This window comes from Emydura macquarii, unplaced genomic scaffold (assembly GCF_026122565.2).
Source record: "Emydura macquarii macquarii isolate MOO-44397 ecotype Brisbane River unplaced genomic scaffold, CSIRO-AGI_Emac_v2 contig_3451, whole genome shotgun sequence".
Lineage (NCBI taxonomy): Eukaryota > Metazoa > Chordata > Testudines > Chelidae > Emydura > Emydura macquarii.
This window is the reverse complement of record NW_027133588.1, coordinates 2,763,888-2,777,532: the sequence shown is the minus strand read 5'-3', so window position 1 is coordinate 2,777,532 and position 13,645 is coordinate 2,763,888. Positions and strand designations below refer to the sequence as shown.

At 37.3% G+C, this 13,645-nt stretch overlaps 1 protein-coding gene across 1 annotated transcript in view; it reads right to left on the bottom strand.

Annotated features, from left to right (window-relative positions):
• The window catches only part of SCAPER (S-phase cyclin A associated protein in the ER), a 322,376-nt gene that overhangs the window by 308,003 nt on the left and 728 nt on the right, over positions 1–13,645 (bottom strand). Inside the window, exon 2 of the mRNA XM_067534777.1 lies at positions 11,452–11,530. Coding sequence (XP_067390878.1) covers positions 11,452–11,530 — 79 coding nt within the window. The remainder of the gene's footprint in view (positions 1–11,451; positions 11,531–13,645) is intronic.

Here is a 13,645-nt window from a genome sequence, read left to right as displayed (position 1 = left end):
TCTGACCTCCTGCACAATGCAGGCCACAGAACCTCCGCAACCCACTCCTGTAATAAACCTCTAACCTATGACTGAGTTATTAAAGTCCTCAAATCATGGTTTAAAGACTATAAGATACAGAGAATCCACCATGCCTCATGCTACAGAGGAAGGTGAAAAACCCCCAGAGCCTTCACCCATCTGCCTGGGGGAAAATTCCTTCCTGACCCCAAATATGGCCATCAGTTAACCCTGATCATGTGGGCAAGACTCACCAGCCAGATACCCAAGAAAGAATTTTATGTAACAATTCAGAACCTACCCCATCAAACATTCCATCACAGGCCATTGGCATATCTACCACCAGTAGTCAAAGATCAGTCAATTGCCAAATTAGGCTGTCCCATCATATCATCCCCTCCATAAATTTATCAAGCTCAGTTTTGAAGCCAGCTAGGTTTTTCGCCCCCACTGCTCCCCTTGGAAGGCTATTCCACAACTTCACTCCTCTGATGGTTAGAAACCTGCATCTAATTTCAAGTCTAAACATCCTAACGACCAGTTTATATCCATTAGTTCTTGTGTCCACATTGGCGCTGAACTTATTTAATTCCTCTCCCTCCCTGGTATTTATCCCTCTGATATATTTATAGAGAGCAATCATATCTCCATTCAGCCTTCTTTTGGTTAGGCTAAATAAGCCAGGCTCTTTGAGTCTCCTCTCATAAGGCAGGTTCTCCATTCCGCAGATTATCCTAGTAGCCTTTCTCTGCACCTGTTCCAGTTTGAATTCATCGTTCTTAAACGTGGGGGACCAGAACTGCACACAGTATTCCAGATGAAGTCTTACCAGCGCCTTGTATAACGGTACTAACGCCTCCCTATCTCTATTGGAAATACCTCGTCTGATCATCCTAGGACTACATTAGCTTTTTTCACGGCCACATCACATTGGCGGCTCATAGTCATCCTGTGATCAACCAATATGCCCTGGTCCTTCTCCTCCGTCACTTCTAACTGATGTGTCCCCAGTTTATAGCAAAAATTCTTGTTATAAGTCCCTAAATGCATGACCTTGCACTTTCCACTATTAAATTTCATCCTATTTCTATTACTCCAGTTTACAAGGTCATTCAGATCTTCCTGTATGATATTCCGATCCTTCTATGTATTGGCAGTACCTCCCAACTTTGTGTCATCCGCAGATTTTATTAGCACATTCCCACTTTTTGTGCCAAGGTCAGTAATAAAAAGGTTAAATAAGATTGGTCCCAAGACCGATCCCTGAGGAACTCCACTAGTAACCTCCCTCCAGCCTGACAGTTCACCTTTCAGTATGACCCATTGTAGTCTACCTTTTAACCAGTTCCTTATCCACCTTTCAATTATCATATTAATTCCCATCTTTTCCAATTTAACTAATAACTCCCCATGTGGAACCATATCAAATGCCTTACTAAAATCTAGATAAATTAGATCCACTGCATTCCCTTTCTCTAAAAATAATCTGTTATCTTCTCAAAAAAGGAGATCAGATTGATCTGGCACGATCTACCTTTTGTAAAGCCATGTTGTATTTTATCTCAATTACCATTAACCTCGCTGCCCTTAACTACTTTCTCTTTCAAAATTTTTTCCAAGACCCTGCATACTACTGAAGTCAAACTAACAGGTCTGTAGTTACCCAGATCATTTTTTTTTCCTTTCTTAAAAATAGGAACTATGTTAACAATTCTCCAGTCATACGGTACAGCTGAGTTCACAGATTTATTAAAAATTCTTGCTAATGGGCTTGCAATTTCATGTGCTACTTCCTTTAATATTCTTGGATGGAGATTATCAGGCCCTCCAGATTTAAGCCCATTAAACTGTTCGAGTTTGGCTTCTACCTCAGATGTGGTAATTTCTACCTCCATATCCTCATTCCCATTAGCCACCCTACCACTATCCCCAAGATCATCATTAGCCTTATTAAAAGTGGAGGCAAAGTATTTGATTAGATATTCGAACATGCCTAGAATATCCTTAACTTCCACCCCATCCTCAGTGCTTAGTGGTCCCACTTCTTCTTTCTTTGTTTTCTTCCTATTTATATGGCTATTGAACCTTTTACTATTGGTTTTAATTCCCTTTGCAAGGTCCAACTCTACTTGGCTTTTGGCCTTTCTCACTTTATCTCTACATGTTCTGACCTGCAAGAGGTAGCTTTCCTTGCTGATCTCACCCATCTTCCACTCCTTGTAGGCTTTCTGCTTTCTCTTCATCACCTGTCGGAGATGCTTACTCATCCAGCTTGGTCTACAACTCATGCCTATGAATTTTTTCCCCTTCTTTGGGATGCAGGCTTCAGATAGTTCCTGAAACTTTGACTTGAAGTAATTCCAAGCCTCCTCCACCTAAATTTAGATCCATGAGTTCTTCAGTTCAGTTCATTTCCCCAACTAATTCCCTTAATTTTTTTAAGTTAGCCCTGTGACCCATCCCGTGCCCAGGGCAGCCACCTGATAATGCCAAGGTCAAGACAGGCTGTAAAAAGGGAGCAGATTCTCCCAACACTGGTGGGTGGCACTGAAGCCAGACTTCCCAACCAGCCACAAACTGTGCTTCTGAATCCGCACAGAAGCCAGTATACAAATATACACAGCCCCCTTTACTGCATTTCAGCAACTGGCTCCCAAATCAGCACTAGGTCCAGCAAAGAGACAAGTTATTTAAACCCTATACTCTTTACTAAAAAGGTTCTGTCTGACCCCAAAGGGTCAGCCACAGTACCAGTTCACTATAAGTTTGGATCTTACCTAAAATACCACGCTGCCAGCCAATCTTTAGTAACTAAACTAAAGGTTTATTGTAAAAAGAAAGAAATAAACCATAAGAGAAATGTTAAAGGGTCAAAGCAAATCAAATACATACAAATGATTCAAAGTCCATATACATCAGATTTCAAGGAGAATTGTGGAGTTGCAAGCTTGTACAGTTCCTCTAGTACACATCCAGTACCTGGATGGGTCTAGCTCCTTCGGCTCAGTTGCAAAATGAATAGATCCAGAGGTAGGTGTGTGTCTGCAGCTGGACAGGAACAAAAACAAAAAGGTTTCTGTGGTTTGATCTTATATACCCTCTGTCCCTGGCCATGCAGTCTTGTGGAATATTACAAGAACTAAAATGGAGTCCAGAGTCATGGGCCAATCCTGGTCACTCTTCAGGGATGCCTATAGTTTCTTCCTGGGCGTTCTGCTTCTGTAAAGGTTTTGATGGGCCATTAAGTGGGCTATTGTCCTGCCACCTCTCCGTCTGGGGTGCATCCCAGCCAGCACAATTTGAAATACAGGTACATCAAATATGTCCATAACTTCCATTACAGATAGAGCACATGAACAGAAGTATTGTTATCTGACTTAGCACATTATAACCTCTCTAACAGTACCTGACATGGCATATCCCACATGAATTATGATTTTGACACACTGATGTTAACCAATATGACAAATGTCCCCTCCACCCCCAATCTAACCAGCGTCACACCCCCAACGCGAGAGTGGTGTAGGAAGGAGTAATCTGAGCTCCTGAATACACCTCAGGGGCCCCCCGATTCAGACAGCATGACAAGCCCTTTTTGAAGTCAAAGACCCTAGTCACAGATCTGTTTTTGTTTATCCTTCCATTTAGTTTGAACTGAATTAGCTCATGGTCACTCAAACCAAGGTTGTCCCCTACAACCAGTTCTTCTATGAGGTCCTCATTACCCACCAATACCAAATCTAAAATGGCATCCCCTCTTGTTGGTTCAGTAACTATTTGGTGAAGGAATCCGTCAGCTATCACATCCAGGAAAATCTGCGCCCTATTATTACTACTGGCACTTGTCCTCCAGTCTATATCTGGGAAGTTAAAGTCCCCCAGGAGCAAGCCCTTACATGTTGAGAAAATGAACCACAAAGAGTTAATAAACCGACTATTTTAAGCATTGATAGTACAGATCAAGACATTTCCTGCACCATGCTTACAACTTGAGGCCCCAATCTTGCAACCATTTCAATCCAGGAACACTATCATCTTTAATAATCAAGTCTTGTAAAAATGACTGCAGATTAAACTACAGTGCCTCCTCTAGTGCCAACTGTTTTATCTATCTGTATTATGGTAGTATGAAATGAAATAAATGTGTGTGAGAAACTGCACATTATTTTGAATGTTTATACAAACAATATTTTAACCTAGTCTCCTGTCATCCAGAAATCCTCAGCAGATTATTTCAAAGCCACAGTGTGCCATCTAGTGCTACACAGAGAATTACTCAGAGGCATTACTGTATACTATAGCATCCTTAACACTAAAGTAATATAATTAAAGAGGAATTGAACTGTCAAGGAGGAAAGCTAATACATGAATGGGACAAGTTATTTAATTCTGTTCAAAAGGAACCCCAAGAAGGGTAAATTCAAAAATGGGGCCTACATTAAAACTGTTCCAACTCATCCTTATTCTACTTGCCAGGAAATGTTAAAAACAGCCAATATCTCTGTCAATCCAAAATAATATTTTACTTTTTAACTCTACTCCTGCAGAAGCACTTAAAAGTGTTCTCAGGGGCTGGCTTACATTACTCATGTAGGGGTTTATAAACTGTCAATACAACTTGCAGTCAGGAAAGATACCCAAAGCATGCCCAACCAAGCGATGCACAAACAACTGGTCAGGAGCCTGAGGGTCATAACAAATTAGCATAAAACATAATATTCTGCTTTCTTTTTACTCTCTAAGTGATGTTATATGTCTTGTTCACACAAGAAAGTTGCACCAGTTTAACATCAATCTAATTTTAAATCAGTATAATTAAACTATTGCAAATCCCTGTATGAACACTTATTTCAGTTTCAGTGGTTTAGTTCAATTTAAATTAAACCAATTTCTATCCAAATCAGCCTAACTGAAATAAGCCAAAATGACAGTGTTCACAAATCCTTTTGCACTGATTTCACTAAATCAGTTTAAAAACATGCTTTTAGTTAAAGCAGTGCACTTTCATTTCTGAACAAGCCCAAAACTGAGGAAAGTAGTGGGGTGTCCTACAGAACTTTAGTCATCTCAGCATTCAGATTTACTCTGAAAAATATTTATAAAAACTTTTCCTATAGTTTTTGCATGTTTTTTTTAAATGATTATTTCAACATTTAAAAAAAAAATAGAAAATAGCAGAAAAACCACATATCCTTGTCTTGTATTGGCCTTAGCACAATCAAATATTATGTCTCTTCCAAATATGATAATCTGTGACTTTGAAAGAACTTCTCTGATATGAAACCACATATAAAAAATTTGCCAATTACTAGACAATGCTACAGAAATATATTCTAGAGATCCTTTATAAACAGAAGTTCTCTTTTTAAAATGGAGACCAGTTAGGTGAGATTTAGACTAAATACGAACAAGAAAAAAAAATATCATCATCATGAACTCAATAAATAGTTTAAGAGATTAAATTTCAGGATACCAATTGATTATTTTGATACCCCTAGTCTTGAGACTACAAAAAGATATCCCAAGACAAAGCTGCACAAATAGCTAACTACAGACTTACTCCTGAAATTACTATAAAAGATGTCTATATTACCCATCAGTTTAGCACTTTACAAACATAAACAACACATGTTCCATGCCCCAAAGAGCTTGCAATCTAACTAAGACAAGAAAAACAAGAACAGAACCTTGTGGGACACAAGCCAGAGAACATGAAATCCTTGAAGGAGATGCTGACGGTATAGTCAGCAAAATAGAAGAACCAGGAGAACACAGTCACAAAGCAAACTGGAGAGTGTGATCCACTGTGTCAAAGGCAGTCGTTGACATCAAGACATTAAGCCCCTTTTATTCATCTAGAATGAAGTTGTCATTCACACTGTAGTAAGGACTATTTCAGTTGATAGATAAAATTTGGGGCCCAAACCCCAATATAGATAGTACTGAAATACTTACGTTTTACCCATTCCTGAAACTGCTGGAGTTACAATCATCAGTTAACTAAGAGGAGCTACTACAAATCTGCTAACCCCTTACATACTAGGTAGTTATTATTAGGTCTGTACTATTTCCTTGCAACCCATCTTCCTTATTTCATTGTAAATAGCTATTATGCACTGAGGTGTGGCAGTGAATATTAGAGGACCCTACTTCATTAACATTATCTATATACATGTACTAAGACATTTCTCTAATCAAGACAAGACAGTCAATTTCATCCATCTTGCACTCTCAAGTAAAACTTAGCCATGATCTCAGCTATGGTAAGGTAGAATAACATTCCAAATTAATGGACTGTATGACAGTCAGATATGCTGATCTGTTAGTACAAGAGAGTATGAAGTCACTATTAAGGTTTTGCATAAAAGCATGAGTTGGATGAAGCTGGGGAACATGCTGGTTTTTTATATCTGTTGAAGACAGAAAGAAATGCTTTCTGGAATATCAGAGTGGATTATTGACAACATTGTAGATGATGGAGGCCTTTTCCATAACTTCTTATTTGCTTTAAGGTTTTCAGTGATGGAGGTGTGTCTGATGAAACTTTAACTATCACTAAACAAAATTTTTAATGTGTTAATATATACTGTTTTACTTTCAAATATTTAAACAGAAAAAAGACATGACATGTACAGAAACAAAAGACTTGGCTATTAATATGAGAAATAAAAAACCTAAACTTTGAGACAGTGAAACAGCAAAAACTGAACTGTATCTACCCACTCTCCCCTTGCTGAATACATACCCTGAAAATCTGGGGTGCAGTTTCCACTCTCTCTTTCATTAGGGACCAAGCATTTTTGGCAAGCTGCTCAGCATCCTCAACTCCCACTGACTTCAATTGGAATTGAGAGTGCACAGTATCCAAGGGAACAGATACCTTAGTGTTAATAGTCTAGAGGATTTCCTGCATCACGGCACTGATAAAAAACAGACCTGTGCAGCTGAGCTTTTTAAAATTGTACTGTTCTTCGGGATTGGAAAGATACTGCAAAAAAGGCTTAGAATTATAAACAATGCCATTCCTGTTGTTTGTAAAACTTTGGCAAATTGCTACATCAGATTAAAATGGTACTTAAAGTATTTGTTAAAAGTCTCTTGTTGCAAAGTGTTCTTTAAAGGTCCTTGAACAGTAGACTCTGGCACATAAGACAATGCCTTAATTTTCTATTAAAAATGTCATTTCTTAGTATTCCCTCAAGACAATATAAAAGTAATATATAAAGAAACAAACTGGTCTCAAAAACTCTTTCATAGCCTGTATATTGCCAGAAAATAATGCTTTTTCTTCCCTTCCTCGCCCACAATCATGGGAGGTTTCATGATAAAGAATTTATCTTCTGGGAGATCACACAGAGTTATGAACTCCTTTGCAGTGATCTGAAAGTGTCCTATGCCATAAATCACTGAAGACACTTATTTATGGCATATGTCAAACTGAGGTGGACCAGGGAATGCTGCCAAAAGACATTAACAGAAGTGCATGTAATTAAACAAAAAATATTAATTTACATGTAGAGTTAAAATTTACATCTTGGTTATATACATTTATTTTATGGAGGACAAATTCAAATATCAAACCCATCTAAAAATAGAATCTGTCTTTGATCTAATTCTTAAAAATACAGTTGAAAGCTGATCTAAGTAAGAATGGTAGTATTGCATCAGTTGCTTAACTTTACAATTTCCCTGTGCTGATAAAAGTTGTGCAACTCTTGTAACTTTAGGATTTATCTGAATTTGCCAAATTAGTCCAGTAAAAGACATCTTCAGGTAAAATATTCTGTTCTTGAGTTTTATTAACAGCATTATTTTATTTGTTTTTTGCTTTGAGAAAAGCATTGTTTATTCTTCAAAAGAGCAGTTTATCTTTTTTTAATTAAATGAGATGCAGATACTAAATTTAGATTTCTAAATTTTATTATTTCCAGTATTACAACTTGCTACTGAACATATGATTTAAACTAATAAGGATATAAAGATAAAAAACCACAACAATCTTTTATAATTCCCCTGCGTTATCTTTAATAACACCAAATAATATAAAGAAGTTTCAGATAGAAAACTAACAGTACGTCCTCCCTTTAATAACGCATGTACTACTAAACACAAAGATATGTGCAAGACCTTTTTAAAAAATATTTTATTTGATAAACTACCCTACCAACAGACCATCTTCGTAGAATTCAGTTTGACAGTAAAGAACTAACCTTTAAGATTTCATAATTAACAGACATTCTCTGACAAATTTCATTTTTATTTTCCCCTTATATTTAAAAAATGTCAGTTTACAAATCAGTTAATTTGGTTACTTTGAGACTGCATGCTATATCACTGCATGCTATATCATTGCAAATATTTCACTATGTTCTTGAAAATACAACATTAACTGAGATTAAAACAGCCTGCTCAAAAAAATAAAGATAAAACGTACATACAGAATAGAAGTAGAGTTGTTTGCAGATTTGTTTTCCACCATATTTGATTATGATAAACTTGTATCACAAAATTTCTAGAAGATGTCACTCTTAATGATTAGCAAAAATGTTATCCAATATTAACAAAAATAGATCTTCATGTAACGAAATCAACTTGTATAGGAATTGCCAATTTGTTCAGTATTTTCCAATCCAGAGATCACTTAAAGCAATTGGTAGTAAGGTCTGAAGGCAAAAGCTGTTTTAAATCAGTTGTTGCTAACCGGGGCTTTGTTTAGACAACTCTTTATCATTGGCAAGTCCCTCTAAGCACTGAAAATGTTGGCACTGGCACTCCACACCTTTATTATGCTTACTAGAGCTCTGCACGATTACAGTACAAACCAAACTACTATGCAGGTAGTGACAAAGCAGGCAAAATCTTACCAAGATTCAGATGTAACAACCAACATTTTATGGTATAATTTGAGACTCTTAAAAGTGCTTCTAATAGATGTGTAAAATTAAATTAAAAATGTTAAAAGAACATTAAGGTTACAAAGTCAAGCATTCAAAAAAAGTTAGGAAATGTCAAAATTAAGTTTGCCTATGCAACTTTGCTTTAGCCCCCTTCTGAGTCTGCATTAAGAGAAGGACTTTAATTAAATGATCACATACTATATTTTTCAGAAGACCTCTGCTTCATTCAGTGCAACGCATGAATGGTGTTCACTGAATGGGCAGCTATTCTCTCTTTTCTATCCTCACCATTCAGTGCAGAGCCCCAAGCCTAATTTATTGCACATCATCCAAGCCCTGCACTGAACACATAATTACTAAACATCTCAGGGGGTTTTCTATGGTATTCTCACCAAAGTACCTGATATTAATGAATCTGTCTTCACAATGCCACTCTACCACAAGGTGGTATTATTATCCCCACTTTACAGATGGAGAATTGAGGCACCGAGATATTCAGGCCAAAACTGACAAATACGCATAGGAAACCTGCACAACACCTTCAAAAGATGAGCCTAAGAGCTTAAATTCATAACTTTGTTAGACAATCATGGACCTAATAAAGACACTGCATTTAAGGCTCATTACAACAATTTTTAACCTACTAACACTCCTATAGCCTATGACTACAGAAGCATTAACTGCCAACTTCAGCTGTCTTTCCCAGAGCTGAAGAAAAGTGCTGGGTAAACTTGAAAGCTTGTCTCTTTCACCAGCTGAAGTTGCTCCAGTAAAAGATATCCTAATATCCAGGACCAACACAACCACAACAACAAACTGCAACACGACAATAACAAACAACAAAAGCAAACAAAGAATATCCACCATGTGGAATCATATTGACCCTTATGTGGGTCATCAGCAGTACTGTCACCTTGAATTCCACAGTCCAGACTTCCACAACATGAGCTAACTGAGTAATTGGGAATAGTTAAGAATACAACAATCATGGAGGTCACAGATTTCATGACTGGGCGGCTGCCGCCCTCCAGCTAAACATCAATCAACCTGCAAGGCCACCGCCCCACAGCTGCTGGGCTCCCGGTGGGTAGCCTTGGTGCAACTTGGTTCCTGGCTGGGTGCAGGGAGTCCAGGCAGCAGCTGAACTTTAGCTGGAGCCTCCCACCCGCTCCAGGGGTGACAGCGGCTTTCTTGTCAATTTCTCGGCTCCAGCAGGAAGCCAGTGAAATTGATGAAAGCCATTAACCAATGTAAGTAACCCACAAAGTCTACAGGGACACTACATCGCCCTAATTACACTGATATAAGCCCTACGCCCCTAGTGGAGGTAGAGATATTATGTTAGTGTAGTAGGACACTTACATCAGCGGGAGCAAGGCTGTAATGCATACACTGATATCATTAGGTCAATATAAGCTGCCTTACATCGACCTAAATCTGTAGTGTAGACCAGGCCTCAGTTTGTGATGATCAACCAATTTCCTGGCTCACTGAATGTCTGGGAGAGGGTAATTTACATTAACCACTTGTAATTATAAAACAGATGGATACATACATTTTCTCATTTACTTTCTATGGAACCATCAACACAATATCTAAAAAATATCTAAAAAGTCCACCCCCATCATTACAGTTTTGTGTATAGCAGCTCCTATTACCATAAATCTTATAAAACTCCAAATTCATTCCAACAGAGCCAGATTTCACGCAAAATGTTCAAATTACATTATTGACAAGCTGCAGACAAGCTAAACGGATGTTTCAAATTTTAGCAAATTTGTATAGAACATAGACACATAAAGTGCACAAGTTCTGCAAATAATGCTATTGGACCACCAAAAATTCAGAGAACACTAATATTTCTCAAGTTGACCGTTCTTTTCCTGCCTCTTAAAGTCAGATATTTTTCCCCCTTACATTTACTTACTCTGTCCAAAAGGCCCTTCACTGCAGTGACCCTCCCTCAGACAAGAAAGGGATGGATGCTATCCCCTCCAAGATTTATCAATACCACTCCACTGGTCTGAGGCAAAAACAAGAGTGTGATGCAGGGTGCTCCCACTTCCTCAGAGGTCAGGCATGCTGCTTCCCACTCTTTTGCAATGTGGATAATCAGTAAATTTTCATTACAAGAAATTCTGACTATACAAGACTTTGATATCATGCTTTAATCTCTGTTAACCTACAATAAAGATAAAAAGTGCATGGAAGACATCCTGTTTCAAACCATAGACTATACTTCCTATAAAAGATAGATGCCTGTCTCCCATAAGAAAAATACACATACTGTTGGAGAAAAAAATGTTATATACACCAATGAAGATGCAAATTAGTAATTTATCATTAAAATATTTGTACCTTTTTTTAAATAGTTCTTCACCTTTAGAGAAAATACACAAACTCACCTGAAGGAGCTTCACAAGATACTTCAAATTTAACTTAAATGAAACTTACACACTCAATTACAATAACAATAAGCAAAGCTGCAAACAAACCACAGTATTTATTGGCAAAGAAAATACTAAAACACTGTTGCACTACACGAGTGACTTACCATTGTTATGTTATAACCCTCTGCTACATCAACAGTCTCACTTATCACATTTTTGGCTGATCCCATGGAGTTTTCATACCTGTGTTAAAATAAATGTAACAAGTCATTAACTTTATTTTATGCCATGTATATTTTAAAAGCTATGTTCTAAATTTAATCCTCATCATAAATCTTTGGTCATCTTTAGAAGAGTTAGAAAATGAAGAAAAGGTTTAAAAGATTCTTTTAAAAAGGCAGCTAAACATCCAGCAGAAAATCAAAAGGTAAACAAGGGGAATCTGTAGCAAAGTTTAAATCTCCACGTAGAAATATCAGTAACACCAGAAAGTATATGTAAATTGATTCAAATCAACTGTATTGGGAAATATCATGTTCCTAATATAGCAAAGGAAAATACAAATGTTGGAAATCGAAAACCCTTTTAGGAGGAGGTAATTTTGAGGTCCAGGACTTCCCATCTGCCCTTTCAGAGGCTCCTCAGTTTAAATTAAGAATTTTAGATTACAAATAAAACAGCAATTTCAAAAAAGTCTAGGTCTGTATTTTTTTAATATATTTTCTTTTGGTTACACTAATAAGACGAGTTTTTTCCTATCTTAGTGCATTCACAAGCACTACCCACGTTTTGGAAAATAGCATATTCCTTTATGGCATGATCCTGCAGCACTTTTTCATGCATTGGATTCATAATATACCGTTCCTCTGAAACATCTGGTACCAACCATTGTCAGAGACAGGATTCTGGATTAGATGGGCATCACTGTTAAAATGGCAGTACTTTTTCTTTAAGCTACAGTTATGCCATTCCCCTGCTCTCAGACTGGTATGTCACACTTTCCACGTCTTGCACCCCATATTGTGTGTGTATACGTATGACTGTATATACTGTATACTCATATAGATATTTAAAATCTGGGCAAGTTGCAGAGGCTTTTAAAATAACCAGCAGGTAATTGCTAGATTCTTTCTTTCACTTTACTCTCTGTTATTTTAAAGACATTCTTTTAAACAAAAATCTAGGTTTTTTCCCCCCTCTGCTTATTTTATTTTGTGATTTGGTAAACACTGAAATGATTTGCCTGTATTTGAAGAGAAGTAAAACTAACCTGGTTGTTTTTGTTTAAAAAAAACCAAACACTTGATTTGTCAAAATAAAACGTGCTTGTGCATCAACATTATTTAAAAGGTCAGCATCTGTCTGGGAACAGTCAGAAGCATGACACCCACAATAATGTGGACCAACACTGAGAAAACATGGCAAACCAACATGGCAAAACAAGAGATGAAAAAGGGGAAGAAATCCTCAACACTGTAAGGATTCAGAAAATTATGCATTTACACCGTGAAGTAAGTTAGGATCAAAGTAATTTTTCTCCCCAACAAATTAAAAATATTTAAATTAGGTGAAATTTGGGCTTTAGAAATTTTTACTATATAGTATTGCTTTAAATTTTGGTGATTACATAAGGACCTTGATATCAAGAACTTTTAGCACAGTAGTTTTCAATCACTGCCAAGTATATCAGTATCTATTAAGCTGTACTGCCAATTTCTGTAGCTATAACTCTTCTTGCTGTTCTCACCCGTTAAAAAGGGACAGGATCAATTTAAATCAGTTTAAAGTAGTTTCCAATAATACACTTGCTCAAAAACTAGCAGGAGGGACTTGAGAGTTTATAATCAAATTTTTCTGTCTCTGTGTTTCTTTCTCACTTATCTATGTGTAGGTCTTTCACAAAACAAAAAGAGGGGACATTACCAGAAACACGGAAAACGACTATACATGAAGTGCTGTCAAGTACATAAAAGAAGCAAAGAAATCTTCCCCTAATCTCTTTCAGGTCTAATACTCTCAGGTGTTCCTTGTAACTCTAGTAGGGAAAAAACTGAAGTATTCCTTTAAATTGTCAGGACCCCCATTAACTATAAGCCTGAACTGGTGCCCAGTATGCCAGAACTGGTGTGCTCTGAACAGCCACAGAGCTCAGGCTGATCAGAAGCCTAAAACCTGGATCAATCGGTAAATTACAACTGTTCTGAAGAGATGTGTGGAGGGGTTAGTTAGACTGAATGCCAAATGCTCAAATAAGAGTTCAAGGTGACTCCTGCCTAAAGTCTTCTGATGGATACCCTGGTTCAGCTGCCCCCTGAACAAGACTAATCGCGTCTACCGGACACCGGAGGTAGATATTTA